Source organism: Notechis scutatus, chromosome 12 (genome assembly GCF_049901735.1).
Source record: "Notechis scutatus isolate UNSWTSFEM ecotype Mainland chromosome 12, rNotScu1.2, whole genome shotgun sequence".
Lineage (NCBI taxonomy): Eukaryota > Metazoa > Chordata > Lepidosauria > Squamata > Elapidae > Notechis > Notechis scutatus.
In genome coordinates this window covers 1,887,850-1,902,761 of record NC_142020.1, presented here as the reverse complement: position 1 = coordinate 1,902,761, position 14,912 = coordinate 1,887,850, and the positions used below count along the sequence as shown (strand labels likewise).

Genomic DNA, 14,912 nt, shown 5'->3' with positions numbered 1-14,912 from the left:
AATATTTCACAACACCAGCGTCTTCAAATACCAACTAAGATACTGCAATGTCCACGAGGCTGTAGTTTCACAACATCTTTGCTTCCTGCAAAGAACGTTCGCTTCACAACTGGCTTTTATCTTCTTGAAGGAGAGGCCATCACTTTGCAGCCTTACTCCCGAGTCACCCGTGCTGCTGCAGCTGCTCTTTCCTCCGAGCAATCCTGCATGCACGTGCACTTGGCACAGGCTCCTCAGGAACCTCCTCATGGCTGCTGCCAGCCCCCACAGTCTCTGAAGGCAGCAGTCCACTCCCTGATGGTCCTGGCCCCTCATCTGAATCCTCGCTCTCCTCAGCCATCCACACCTGCTGCCGGCTAACCACAACAACCAGTATTTCCATACGCAACGTGATTATTCTTCCGCATGATTCCCTCCTAAGTATTTATTCCTTTTTATTGGGATTCCTTTCCTCCTGAGTTGATCCTCCTTTCTAGTTGAGATCTCTTGCCGTGCTTGGTTTGTTAGTTCAAAATATACCAGCTCCATCTCATTCAACGTACAGTAGATGTAATTTTTTCTTCGCCTTTAAATTAAAAATCAAATCAGCGGCAGGTTTTCTAAGGAATCCATTCAAGTGTTTCAATTAACTTCTTTCTTGAAGACTTTTCAGTAGGCATTTCTTGATGAATGTGGACTTTGCAAGGTATCCTTTCATTGTCTTAGCCTTCTGCATAATAGATTTTTAAAAACCAGGAAGTAAGAATTTATTATTGCTCCATTTTTTTATTACTCAGGAATTTCTAGCACCTGGATAATCATATCTGGAACATATTTTCTGTATCCAGAGGATTCTGAGAATAAATAATTGCGTCGGTTTACTCCCACAGCTTATTTATCCTATTCGTTATGCAAATCTTTAACATTTTAATCCCAATGTTGCCATAGCAAAACTCATCTTCCAGACATATAATTCTGCCATATTAGCCCTGAAACCCTCTTTTGGCTGCCTGAATTAAATCTGAATTCCTTTCAAATTCCTTCATTTGCACGATCAGAAACACCTGAAGGCAGGACAAGAAACCAGTGGAAAGCTCCGACCTCAAACTAAGGAGAAATTTCCTGACAGTTGGAACAGTCAACCAGTGGAATGATTTGCCTCCAGAAGTAGGCGCTCCATCACCGGAGGCTTTTAAGATGAGACTGGGTAGCCATTTGTCTGGAATGGCACAAAGTTTCCTGTTTGAACAGTGGGTTGGACTAGATGACCTCCAATGTTCCTACAACTCTGTTATTCTGTAAAATGTCAACTTAGGAATTTCTTCTTGTACTTATGTAATTATGTTAAAAAATTACATTTTTTTTCCAACTCAGCCAGAATTTTAGTAAAGACGGAGGAACAGTTTCATTGCCTTCCTTATCTTACAAAACCTTCATATCACCATTACTGATTGTTTCTCCTGAGTTCTGTCCCCCCAAAAAATCTTTGCTTTCTTTTTTCTTCTTAGAAATGTAGTATCATAGATTTCTCCCTTTTAATTATTTTTCATTCTTTCGGACATCCTTGAACATTGAGCTCCGTCAGGAGAGGAATAAAATGTTTATTTCCCAGTGTAATTAAACTGGAGAGATGCAAGGCAGATCGAAACAAATTTATCCAGCTTAGCATGAAGGCTGCGTGGGTGGAACTGATCAAGCATAGATCAATTCTTTTCCATGTTGGATCCTCAGAATAAATGAACAAATCATCCAGATGAACTATCACCTATCCTAACCTAAAAGATTTATAAATCTTACACAGATGTACAGATTCAAAGATAAATCTAAAGGATTGTCACCCTTTCAAATTTTCCAGAAGAGATATTTATGGCTCTTCTTCATCCAAATTACAATATTGTGTGTTTTTTGACACTGGTAAAAAAAAAATACATGCTCTCTATAAGTTGTCCTAAGAATTCAGAGAACAGTGATTCCTAATGGTTACAGAGCCACAGAGGAACATGGAAATGGCCTTGACAAAGGTAGAAACACCAGCTCAGGTATGGAAGAGTTGAGTGAGTCAGAAAGAATGTTAAGATTGCTCTGCTTTGATTTTCTTGGCATAAGAGTAGCGGAGAGAATCTCTGTCAGGCTTTCAAGATACCTGTCTCGATCGTATTAGTAAATATATATGTTTAAAGATACCTGTCTCAAAGGTGCTTTTTCAAAAGGCAACTGGACTGTTTTTTCCTTGAGGAAGAACAAGAAAGGATGGGGGAGTATAGAAGGATCATATTTCTTTGCAGTCATCTGGTCATTAGTATTCTCCTTGAGAGCTCTTGAGGCCACTTGGGGGGTTTATCTGTGCCCTCAGGCTCACCTGTATCAGAGCGCAACTGAGTATGGAACCTTTTTGCTGAAAGGACTATGTTGTAGACAGGAGATAGGTGGTGTCTCCCCTTTGTTGAGGGTGGGCTGCTCAATTTTGGCCTCTTTTACCCCTCCTTCAAATGAACGGTCCTCTCCATCCAGAATGTGGACTTTGTTCCAAGAAAATGTCATACCCATTTGCACTCTGATTCAGGTGACCCTGGGGGCACCGATAAACCCCCAAGGGGCCTCAACGGCTCTCAGAGAGAGTGCAAACGTCCAAAAGATTGCAAAGAAATGTGATCCTTCCCTCTTCCCCACCATCCAGTCTCAACTATTAGTATTTTTCCTTCCATCCTCCTACCATCTTACATCAAAAAGCAACTGCAAGATGTGCTGCACAAGTAGACTAGATTTTTCCACCATAATGGCAGCAATTTCTAACATATTTCACGAATGTATTTTATTTATTGGCCACCCAACTCCAGCGGGGTTGCCCAAAGAGCTCCAAATGAATTTTGTGTCTCAGAGTTGGCTAGTTGTCAGGATTCCGGCAGTCACCCCAATTAAATCATGAGTCTCAAGCCAAACTTCCAGAACTTCAAAAGGATTTATTGGGAGTTAACATGTCCAGCACTGCCTGGGTGCAGCCAACTCTGAGGCACATAATTAATTATCACCCTTGACCCTGGTTCCCACCCACCCCACCTCCTGTATCCTAATTCATATTCTCTAATGGGACACATCCATAGCCAAGAGTCATCAATCATGTTCTCCAGTTAGAACTTCAGTCACCTAGTTACTATCTTTGAAAACTATTTATGGAATGCACTTTCTGTTTCCAAGCTGCCACACTGCTCCCCCTCCCTTTCTGTTGGCAACTTTAAAAAGACCATAGAAATATTTTATGAGTTGACACAAACACCCCCCTTCAGCTTTCCCCATTTCTTTTCTCACCCCTGTTTTTATTTAACCAGAGAGCCACCGAGGGCCCAAGAGACAAAGGCATCATACCAGCCATCCACTCCGGCTTTCTGCAGCTCTGAAATGCCAAAGGACAGAGATCCCATAAAGTCATTTCTGCTGGTCAGATCCCAGTCCCAGATCTCCACCGACAGTCGCCTGCCCTTGTCAGACTCTTTCAACTGGCTGGAAAAAACAGGGAGAGAAGGGGAGAGAACAGATATTAAGATACTATTTTCTGGGGAAGGGGCTGCTTTCACAAGCTTCCATGCATTTCACCCATGATCACCCATCATGGAGAAGTGGTGGTCTTCAAGGGTAGCCTGTGCCCTTCATGCTGACATTCTAAACTAGGGACCTCAAAACTCAGCCACTTTAAGACTTGTAGACTTCCATTCCCAGAATCCCCCAGATAGCTTTGCTGGCTGAGGAAATCTGGGAGTTGAAGTCCACAAGTCTTAAAGCTGCCAAGTTGGGAGACCCCTGGTCAAACAAATGAAAATGTTCAAAAATGTCAGTTTCTGATGCCACAGTGGTTATAGTATATTTTTCTGAGTTACACTGACTGGTACAGGAGAGAGGAGGAAAATCCCACTTCTTTATTCTTCTCTCTTAAAATGCAACTTTCCCCCCACCCCCACTTCATTAATTCTAGGAAATTGCAGGTAGTTAAAATCCTGCCTTGAGGCATCTGAACCTGCAAACTATAATAAATTAAGCAGGGATGGATGTGAGATGGAGACCCCTGAAAATCCCAGAAAGTTTAGCAACAAAAAACAGAAAGAAGATGGAGAATGGAATGATGGAGGGACATGTTAAATCTAGTTCTACTTTCCTGTGTGGCAGTAGATCTCTCTCTCCTCGGGCACCCTGACAGCTTGAAGCTCAGCATGGCTCCCTTCCTTGCCAGCACCGTGCCTCTTTGCAGAGAGGCAGCATTGGCACGGAGAGGGATTTGGGAATGGGTTCCGCCCCCACCAATGCTAGGCTGCAGCAGGCCCCATGCTGGGGGAGAAAGCTGAAAAGATTGCCAGGAAATTAAGACAGGGAGCAGAACTTCTTGGAAGCCTCCTCCTTTTGTAGTTCCATTTGGGTTACTCTTGTCTATGCTGTGAACAACAGAATAACAGAGTTGGAAGGGACCTTGGAGGTCTTCTAGTCCAACCCCCTGCTCAAGGAGGAAAGCCTATACACCATTTCAGACAAGTGGTTGTCCGATCTCTTCTTAAAAACCTCCAATGTTTTTGGAGTCAAAACTGTCCAAGATCTGCAACTGGACAAGTCTTTTCCTTCACCTGGCATGTGAATATGGGATTTTCTACCTGGGTCCTGTCTGAGTCATAGTCTCTTTCTGGTTACTTACACCGTGAAACCACAGTGAAACCACACATGAGCCACAGTGTCGCAGTACTGCAGGTTGACTGTTGGCTGTCTGCAATTTTGTCAGAGTGTTTGCAGCATGACTATTATTGTGAGACAACCCAGGGGCAAAACATAGCACACACAGAGGCATTGTCTTTTAACAGTGGTTTATATACAAGACAGCTATATACATACATACATACATACATATACATGGTAGGCAAATACCTGGCAAGCAATCAGTCTTCATTACTCTGCACGGAGAACCACAATGGAGACAGAACACAAGGAGAGAGAGGTACAACCTCTCATGGCCTCCTATATATAGACAGCTTCTTAAAGTGGTAAAACCCTATGGGACCCATCCTCAGTCTTAAAGCGGCAATAACCATGCTGATTCATCCTCATTGCATCAGCCTTACAACAGCTGATCAGCTATTAAATCTCAAGTTCTTGACAAATTTGGCAGTTCAAATCTCACCGGGCTCAATGTCGACTCATCCTTTCATCCTTCCGAGGTCAATAAAATAAGGACCCAGATTGTTGAGGGCAAGAGGCTGACTCTGTAAACCACTTAGAGAGAGCTGTAAAGCACTGTGATGCAGTATATAAGTCAAAGTGTTATTGCTATTGCTACAGTGGGGGATCTGGAGGAAGGGATAACTGGAGAGGTTTGTCCAGCAATTGACCTTTCTTGACTTCCTGTTTTAAGATATAGGTAGCAATAGCACTTATATACCGCTTCATAGTGCTTTACAGCCGTCTCTGAGCAGAGAGTCAGCCTCTTGCCCCCAACAATCTGGGTCCTCATTTTACCCACCTCGGAAGGATGGAAGGCTGAGTCAATCTTGAGCTGGCCAGGATCGAGCTCCTGGCAGTTGGCAGAATTAGCCTGCAATACTGTACTGCTTTCGAACCACTGGGCCACCACAGCTCTGGGTCCCCCAGGAATCACCCAACATCCAACCTTCAAATGTTGCATCTAGCAATACTCACAATTTGAAGGTCTCATTCCACTCAGGGTTCAGAGAACATTTGATGGTTTTAGTCTTCTGTTTGCTCTCGCTTTTTGGGTCAGGTATGAGTTTGAGCTTCACATATGGGTCTGACAAGCCATTGGGATCCATTGGAACAAGATTTTTAGCATCCCGTACTAAAACAGAAAGGAAAAAAAGACCCTAAATGGGCAACAATATCTATTTTCTCATGTATCTACATGCAGGAAAACTCAATGGGCTCAATTTGTGGTGACACGTCCTGCCCAGTGGTGGGATTCAAAAATTTTTACTACTGGTTCTGTGGGCGTGGCTTGGTGGGTGTGGCAGGGGAAGGATACTGTAAAATCTCCAGTCAGAAGTGGGATTTGCCGGTTCTCCAAACTACTCAAAATTTCTGCTACCAGTTCTCCAGAACTGGTCCGAACCTGCTAAAGACCACCTCTGGTCCTGCCACAGGTGAAGCACATTTAAGTCCTCCAGAATAATTACATACAACGTGGCTTATCTGCAGAAAAAATAAATACCCACCAGGCTGGAGAATCATTATTTTCTGTGCTGTGTTTGTGTGTATTCAGTACCATGGTAATTGACTCTCCAATTATCCCGCACTCCATGTGCTGGCAGATCTTTATATATTCATTTCTTTTCAGTTTTTATTTTTAACTCAGAATCTTTTAAAACAGAATTGTCTTTTGCTGCTCCTCTGAGTCACCCAGAGGTCTCTGGTCCAATTTTTAAAAAATCACTTCACAAGGACCGAAAAAAGAATCTTCCCACAGACTTAATCTGGCCATGTTATCTGTGCAGCATCCATCCCACTTAGGATGTCGGGAAGCAGTGACAGAGAGGGAAACTCTGCTTGTCGTCTTGGTCCAAGCCTGTTCTAAAAAGACACAATGTTCTCCTTAAGAAACAGCTGCTGGAGCTGCTCAACCATCCCTTAAGTGCTATTTATATAACGAAATGCAAATTAATAACATCCCCACCATTAATCTGACTTGGTCCAAGGAGGCAGGACTGAGTCCAGCCACTTTCAGCGTGCACTCAAGCATCTGTAGTAAGGAACACCCCATATCCAGAAATGTCAGGAAGGGGGAAGGAGGGAGGCTGCCATTTGGCTCAAAAATGTCATGAAGATGCCCATTCTTGAGCTATCAAAATGTCAATAGAAATGAGGAGCAACTTTGCTGTAATTAAAATGTGATGAGGCAAGGAACTAGAACCATCCTGGAATAAAAGAGATGACCATCACAACCTTCTAATAAATCCCTTGCAAGGAGTCTCGGCTGTATTTCACTAAACAAATGGACAATTATCTATCCATGTATATTAAGACAGGTGGATCTATTTATTCCCAACAGTGTAAAATGAAAGATTTTTGAAGGAGCCCAGAGGAAATGGGAAAAATGAATATAGTATCCCAATAATGCTTTCCCTTGAAAGAACAGATGGATAGATGGATGCCACTTTTTCAATATCAGCAGCTGGCAAAAGATGTATGCATTTCATGTATACTACATTGCACTGGAATTTTGCATAGCCAAACATGCTAATTGAAAGATTAGCCCTTTAATGACTTTTAGCAAATACAGGCAATCATTGGAGATTAGATAAAACTGGAAGGCCCAGATCAAATCTGTCCAAAATATTTGGGTTTTATTGAAGCCACAAAGCCCAGACAGCTGATGGAGGTCTATCAGCAGAAGCTGGATGCCATCTATTTGGGATGATTTCATTCGGATCCTTGCCTTGATCAAGAGTCTGGGTAGCTTTAACAGATTAACAGAGTTGAAAGGGACCTTGTAGGTCATTTCTGACAAATGGCAGTCTAATCTTTTCCTGAAAGCTTCCAGGGATGAAGCTCCCACAACTTCAGAAGGCAAGCTGTTCCATTTGTTGATTATTCTCACTGCCAGAAAATTTCTCCTTATTTCCAGGTTGAATCTTTCCTCGACCAGTTTCATCCATTATTTCTTGTCTGGCCTTCAGGTGCTTTGGAAAATAGGTTGACCCCTTCCTCTCTATGGCAGCCCCTCAAATATTGGAAGACTGTTATCATGTCTCCCCTGGGCCTCTTCTTCACTAGACTAGCCATGCCCTGCAACTGTTCATCGTATGTCTTAGCCTCCAGTCCCCTAATCCTCCTGGTTGTTCTTCTCTGCACTCTTTCTAGAGTCTCAACATCTTTTTTATAGTGCGGTGACCAAAACTGGATGCGGTACTCTAGCTGTGATCTTTGAAGATCTCCTCCAATGCCACGATTAATAAAAGCTCAGCCACAATGCACAGATCACATTGGGAAAGACACAAGCAAATTCAAGAGGCTACTGGCATCCTTAATGAGAAATGGCAGCGACACTATTTCCTGGAGAAGAACCCTCCCTTCAGAAAGGGAGAACGGTGCCCAAATGAGAGCAGAGCAGACAAATTTGCATAATAGAAGGCAATAACAGTTGCAAAAAGGATTACGGACATATACAACTGATGTAAATAAATTTTAAAAGACATGGGAAAATGCAAATAGCCAATCCCCGGAGAACAAAAGACTTGAAGAAAATCTGAAAGGGGATAATGAGATAGCACATCAGCTGAACACCGTCTGTGCACCAGTTTTCATTGAAGATGAAGGGCAGCCAGTATTCATTTCTCAACTGATTTTCTCAAGAATGTGTTTTAAGAACTCAGAAAATCCTTGTAACAACAATGAAGTCTGTATCTTTCCTGACAAATGAGAGCCAAACCCCTCGTGACAAAGCTGAGTAGGTTTCGTGGGAAGGAAAGTTGATAGGAAAACAAGCTCAAAATTCCAAAAAACTTGCTTGGGAATGTAATTTAAAACCCAGAAGAGGAAGAGCACCTCTGTCTTTTGAATCTTGTAACATTGTTTTGTTTTACAGTAGAGCAGGGGTGTCAAACTCAAGGCCCGTGGCTGGATCCAGCCTGCGGGGTGCTTAGATCTAGCCCAGGGGGCCCCTGGTCTGCGGTGTCTCTGCCAGCGAAATAGAGCTCCGTGGTCCCTGGCAGAGGGCTGCAGGAGGCCGTCTGAGCCGAAAACAGGGCCTGTGGAGCATGCAGAGCCCACCTGAGCTCCGTTTTCTCTGGCCGAGGGCTGCAGGAGAGCATCGGGATTGAAAATGGAGCTTGTGAGCCCGTTTTCTCTGGCAAAGCACTAGGGCCACCACAGGCGCCCCAGACACGAGTGATGTTGACCTAGCCATGCCCACCCCAGCCCCTGAGGTCAAACAGAATCCTGATGCGGCCCTTAATGAAATTAAGTTGGACACCCCTGCTGTAAGAGGCTTTTTTGAACAAAATAAATGCATTAACCATTGTTTGCCAATTTTGAAAGACTTTAGGGATTGAAATTAGAACCATGTGAAATTTTAAAAAATATCTTCGGAGACTAGGCTAGAAACCAGGAGCCCGTGAGCTCCAGTCCTATCATGGGAATGAAACCAACTAGATGAGCCTCACCAATCATTCCCTTTAAGGCCAACGACAAATCTCTTCCGAAATCTTGCCAAGAAAATGCAGGGATTTTTCCGGGCAATCACCAGGAGTCCACACAGATGATATATTCATTTTAATAGTCACAACTGATTCTAATCAGGAGAGTTTTTAAATTTTCCACCTTTTAAAACCCTTTTTAAAAAATTTCTCTATATAATTTTGTGCAATTATTGTGAAATATATTTTTGTTACTGCCTGACAAATACAGTCCCAAATACTTCACTGAATCCTTTGTTGTCTGGCAACCTGACTTTTTCTGTACAAAGCTTTCTCCTTCTTGGGATAAATGTCTCATTATTATCTTTAGTTTTTGTGCGTAATTTTATATCCTGAGAATTCACCAAAACCTTTAATTGTTTTCATCAGCTGTCTTATCACCCTTTGCAGCTGCATAATAGTTAGTACCACATCGTCCGCATAGCATTTTAATTTATATTCCTCTCCTTGAATCTTAATGCCTGATATTTGCTTATCTTTTTGAACCTTATTGGCTAAAATGACTAAAGCGATTGCAAAACACGGAGAAAGTGGACATCCTTGTCCTGTAACTTTGCTTACTGAGAAATCTGTAAAAAGCTTTCCATTAGTCATGATCTTTGGCCTTTGCTGCTTACACATTCATTTAACTCAAGCTTTAAATTTTTCTTCTGGATTTCATTTATTCAATACTGCAAATAGGAATGACCATTCCAAATTGTCAAAGGCTTTTTCTGATCTAAAAGAAATATTGCTGCTTTTTTCACTTCTTGCAGATTTTTTTCTATTCCTTTTATTATAAATCTGCCAGTGTCCTTGGGGTAACCTGCTTAATCTGGAATATAATTCTGTCAACCTTCAGCTATTAGCATAGCAAGAATTTTGTAATCAACATTTGATACGCAGATTGATTTTTATATGATGTGAGTTTTTCCAGATGATTGCTACCTTGTAAATCAAAGATACACACGCTTCTTTCTGTGTCTGTGGTATTTATTTTGTCTCTATCATTTCATTTTGGTTTAATCTTCCCCAACACAATTCCACTAGGAAATTGTGAAGAGCAGGATGAAAAAAGAGGATTGAAGCCTTAGAGTTACAGGAACATGGTTAAGGAAAATCTGTTTACTTTGAATGAGTTTAAACTCCAGAGACTGATGAATAGCATTCTAGGGTAGTGAAATAGCTTGCTGATGTATAGTTGAACTATTACATATTGCATTTAAGAAACCCAGGAGAACAGATGGATTTAAGTTACCAGAAGGCAAACTTTGTTTGAATTTTAAGAGCAAAATTCTGACAATGACAGCAGTTCAGCAATGGAACTAATTATTCGGAGATGGTGGTGAGCTTCCTGTCACTAGATACATTCAAACAGAGGGTGGACAGCAATCTGTTCTGGATGGTTTAATTCGGATTCCCAGAGGGAGAGTCGGGGTGGATTTGACAGCCTGAAAAATCCATTCCCATTCTACATTTTATAATTTCATTGCTTGAGAAACAATAATAGAATTAATTGTTAACAGAAGGAATCGTTTGTACCTCTTTACTGATGCCTCCACTATATGACTATTATGTTACTGCAGAGAGTTGTAGACCAGCATGGAAGTAAAACAAAGAAATGGAAGAAATGTACCTCAATAACTGTCTGGTTTGGCATAGCAACCAAACAGGACAGATACAGACTCCAACAGATAGTTAGAACTGCAGAAAGACCAACGACAAGCAGCCTGTTTTCCGTCTATTGCACGGGTCAGGAGGGCTGAGAAATATCTACAGACCCCTCACATCCTGGACATATTTTATTTCAGCTTCTCCCCTTGGGATGCCAGTATTGCATGCCAAAACAACTAGACACAAAGGTAGTTTTTTCCTCCATGCCATCTCTCTACTGAACACCTAATTCTCACAGCACAGTCCTAGGCCTAAAGATATTTACCCATGTAGTAGGACCGTACTACTATTATCATTCTCATCTTCTCATCTTTCTCATAGCTTCATCTTTCTCATCTTCCCAACTCCCTTTTCCTATTGATATTTATGATTTATCGTTTGTTGCATATTATGATGAACGGTTGTAACTATAATCTAGGATATATAACCTATCACAGTGATGGCGAACCTTTTTGTTTAGTTTACTTTACTTTATTGTCATTGCACCTCGTACAACGAAATCAAACACCATCTTCAATGCACATTATGACCATGAAAATAAACACAAACATACATCCTTCACACTCCACACATTGAACCGAAAACCGGCAACACCGCACCAGCACTGCATTATACAGTAGAATTCAACAGAGCTACTGCCCTGGGATGGAAGCTGTTTTTCAGCCTATTTGTGATTGTTTTTATTATTCTGTACCATCTGCCAGATGGTAATAGTTCAAAAAAAAAGGGGTTCCCAGGATGAGATGGATCTTTGAGAAGGTTTTGAACTTTCTCAAGGCAGTGAGAGCTATAAAGCTCTTCAAAAGAGGGGAGAGGGCAACCAATGATCTTCTGGGCAATGACATTAACCCTCTGGAGGGCTTCCTATCTGCCTCTGTGCAATTGGCAAACCATACAGAGGTTCAGTAAGTTAAGATACTCTCTCTGGTGCAGGGGTAGAAGGTCACCAGCAGTTTTTCATTCGGTTTTTGTTTCCTGAGAAGTCTCATGTAGTATATTGCTGGGCTCTTTTGACCAAGGGCTGCAATGTGAGCCCCCCAGGTCAGGTCCTCTTTTAGGGTAACACCCAGAAACTTAAAATTGGCCACTTGCTCCACTCAATCTCCATTGAGCAGCAAGGGCTGGATGTCTGATCTGTTCCTTCTATAGTCCACTACAGTCCACTCCTTGGTCTTATTGGTGTTGAGGACCAAGTTATTGTCTCCATACCACAAAAGCAACTGGTCCACCTCATCTCGCCAGGCAGACGCATCCCCCTGGAGATGAGTCCCACCACTGTTGTATCATTTATTTATTATTTATTTGATTTGATTTGATTTTTGTCAGTCGCTTACAAGATACAGGTATAAGAATAAACATAGTTTTGAATACATGAGATAGATACTTATAGGAAAAAGAAAAAGAAAAAATAGGACAGGGACGGTAGGCACGATTGGTGCGCATATTACTAGCATGAGTGGAAATGCAGTCATGCACATAAAGAGTATAGAGTAAGGGACTCAACACGCAACCCTGTGGTGTACCAGTGTTAAGAAAAAGGGCTGAAGAGGTCAGATTAGGTAATCTGTGAGTGGCCAGACAGGAAATCCATAATTGTTGTGGAGTGCCAAAAGCCTGCGTGTGCTGGCACACCCACAATGCAATGTGCCCCGCCCCCCTGTACATGCGCACGCAACACCCCCGCCCCACCCCCTTACCTGCACTGCGCATGCACGCACCTCCCAGCTGATTTTTGGCCTGTTTAAGGCCATTTTCACCCTCCCAAGGTTCTCTGCAGCCTTGGGAGGCTGAAAAACTGACCTTTTGGAAATACTGGAAGGGCCCATTTTCAGTCTCCGGAGGGCCTCTGGAATCCAGGGGAAGTTGTTTTCGCCCTTCTGGAGGCTCGAGGGAAGCCTCTGGAGCCTTGGGAGGCCGAAAACGGGCCCGTTTTGGCACTTCCAGTATTTCCAGAAGGGCCGATTTTGGGCCTCCTGAGGCTGCAGAGGCTTCCCTTGAGTCTTGGGAGGGCGAAATCAGCCTCAAATGGGCCGAAAATCAGCTGGGATGCACACACATGTGCAATGCAGGTAAGTTTGGCTGGGGCTTGTATGCCCGCAGAAATGGCTCTGCGTACCACCTGTGGCACGCATGCCATAGGTTTGCCATCACGGACCTATCACTTTGTTGTTTGTATGTACACTGAGAGCTTATGCACCAGAGACAAATTCCTTGTGTGTCCAAGCACACTCAGCCAATAAAGAATTTTATTTATTTATTTATTTATACAAACAGAAGAAGGCAGCAAAGGCTTGCCACTTCAGTAGAGTACCCAAGAAGACATGACCAGGCAATCACCAGGCATCGGATGGGACTTGAGGTAGGATTCTAATTTTACTGGGGAGTTCAAGAGGGCTGCACTGGAAGAAATGAAATATACATTGCAGAAATATGGCAATTTTTCTTAATGCAACACATAAGAATTGATTGCAATGACAAAAATTGACTTATGAACCTACAGCCTGAACATTGTCCAACAGCTTGACTAATTGTTGGAATTATGCAAATTCTTTGCTCAAACTGCATATTAGAAGAGATACTTATCTTGGTTAAGGGCCATACATAATAAATTTTAAAAAGTGGGACAAGAAATACGCTGAAAAATCAAAATGAATTTCAGAGCAGTTCAATTAAAGTGATTCTAATTGAGCACCTTTTCATTACCATTCCTTTGCAAGGGATCAGGCATTCAGATTTGTTGCACAAAGATAACATATTCCTGAAGCTAACATAAACATCCACAAACACTGAAATGCACCATTTGGGGAGACAAAACTTGCTTAACCCTGATTCAGTACTGTGAGCAAAGAAGGAAGAGTAAGGCGTAAAGAGTAAATACTGGGAGTTGCAGTCCAAACCATCTGGTTGAGGAAGGAGGAACTAAACACGGTTGAGGTAGAAGGGCAGGATGAGAGAAGGAGCCTCCCAAAATGACTCCAAGTAGAGAGCAAGCCTTGCTCTCTTTATGAATGCCTAGAGATGGCCAGCATTCAATTGCTCACTCCTTCAAACTATTTTCCCCAAATCTTCCAAAGGGAAGTTATATTTTTCCACTGATTGGACAAGTCCATGCAAGCTTTCTTCAAAACATTTTTGGAAGTGGTTTGCTTTTGCCTTCTTCCTAGTGTTTCATTTCTATAATAGAATAGCAGAATAACAAAGTTGGAAGGAACCTTTGAGGTCTTCTAGTCCAACCCCCTGCTCAATCAGGAGACCCTATAACCATTTCAGACAAGTGACTGTCTAGGCTCTTCTTAAAAACCTCCAGTGATGGAGCATCCACAATTTCTGGTGGCAGGCAGTTCCACTGGTTAATTGTCCTCACTGTTAGGAAGTTTCTCCTTAATTCCAGGTTGCTTCTCTCCTTGATTAGTTTCCATCCGTTGCTTCTTGTCTTTCTCTCTGGTGCTTTGGAAAATAGTTTGTCTCCCTCATCTTTGTCACAGTCCCTCAAATACTGGAACACTGCTATCATATCTCCGCTAGTCCTTCATTTCGCTATCCAACCATAGCCAATTCCTGCAACTGTTCTTCATAGGTTTTAGCCTCCATTTCCCTAATCATCTTTGTTGCCCTTCTCTGCACTCTTTCCCAAGTCTCAGCATCATTTTTATATCATGGCGACCAATATCTGTGGCAATACTCTAAGTGTGGTCTTACCAGGGCATTATAAAATGGTATTAACATTTCACATGATCTTGATTCTATCCCTCTGTTAATGCAGCCCAGGAGTTTCTATCTTAAAGCCTTTAATGACTACACCAAACTAGCTCTAACTTTCACTTGCATCCGACAAGGACAAGTTTATGCTTCTGTAGTACACCATTACAGCTCACAAACCATGCAGGTCGTCCCCCTTTCTGTCAGATCTCTGAGTTATATGGAGGTGACAGAACAGAGTTGCAGGGAGAAATGTCCTTGAAGTCAGCCCACAAGCATCACCAGTGCAGTCAAAGGGAGAATTAGGGGTCAGTCAATTCTAGAAATTTGGGGTGGAAAGATTAGCCCCTGTGCTCCTCAAACAAATACTTCAAAATAAATGTGCACAAATATGTATCACGG

The 14,912-nt window shown here is 42.4% G+C and overlaps 1 protein-coding gene across 2 annotated transcripts in view; it reads right to left on the bottom strand.

Moving 5' to 3' along the window:
- PRKCB (protein kinase C beta) overlaps positions 1-14,912 on the bottom strand; it is a 228,574-nt gene that overhangs the window by 91,939 nt on the left and 121,723 nt on the right. For both annotated transcript variants that reach the window (XM_087973105.1, XM_087973104.1), the window contains exons 6-7: positions 5,650-5,806; positions 3,343-3,477 (exon numbers count right to left, since the gene is read on the bottom strand). In XM_087973105.1, coding sequence (XP_087829231.1) covers positions 3,343-3,477; positions 5,650-5,806 — 292 coding nt within the window. The remainder of the gene's footprint in view (positions 1-3,342; positions 3,478-5,649; positions 5,807-14,912) is intronic.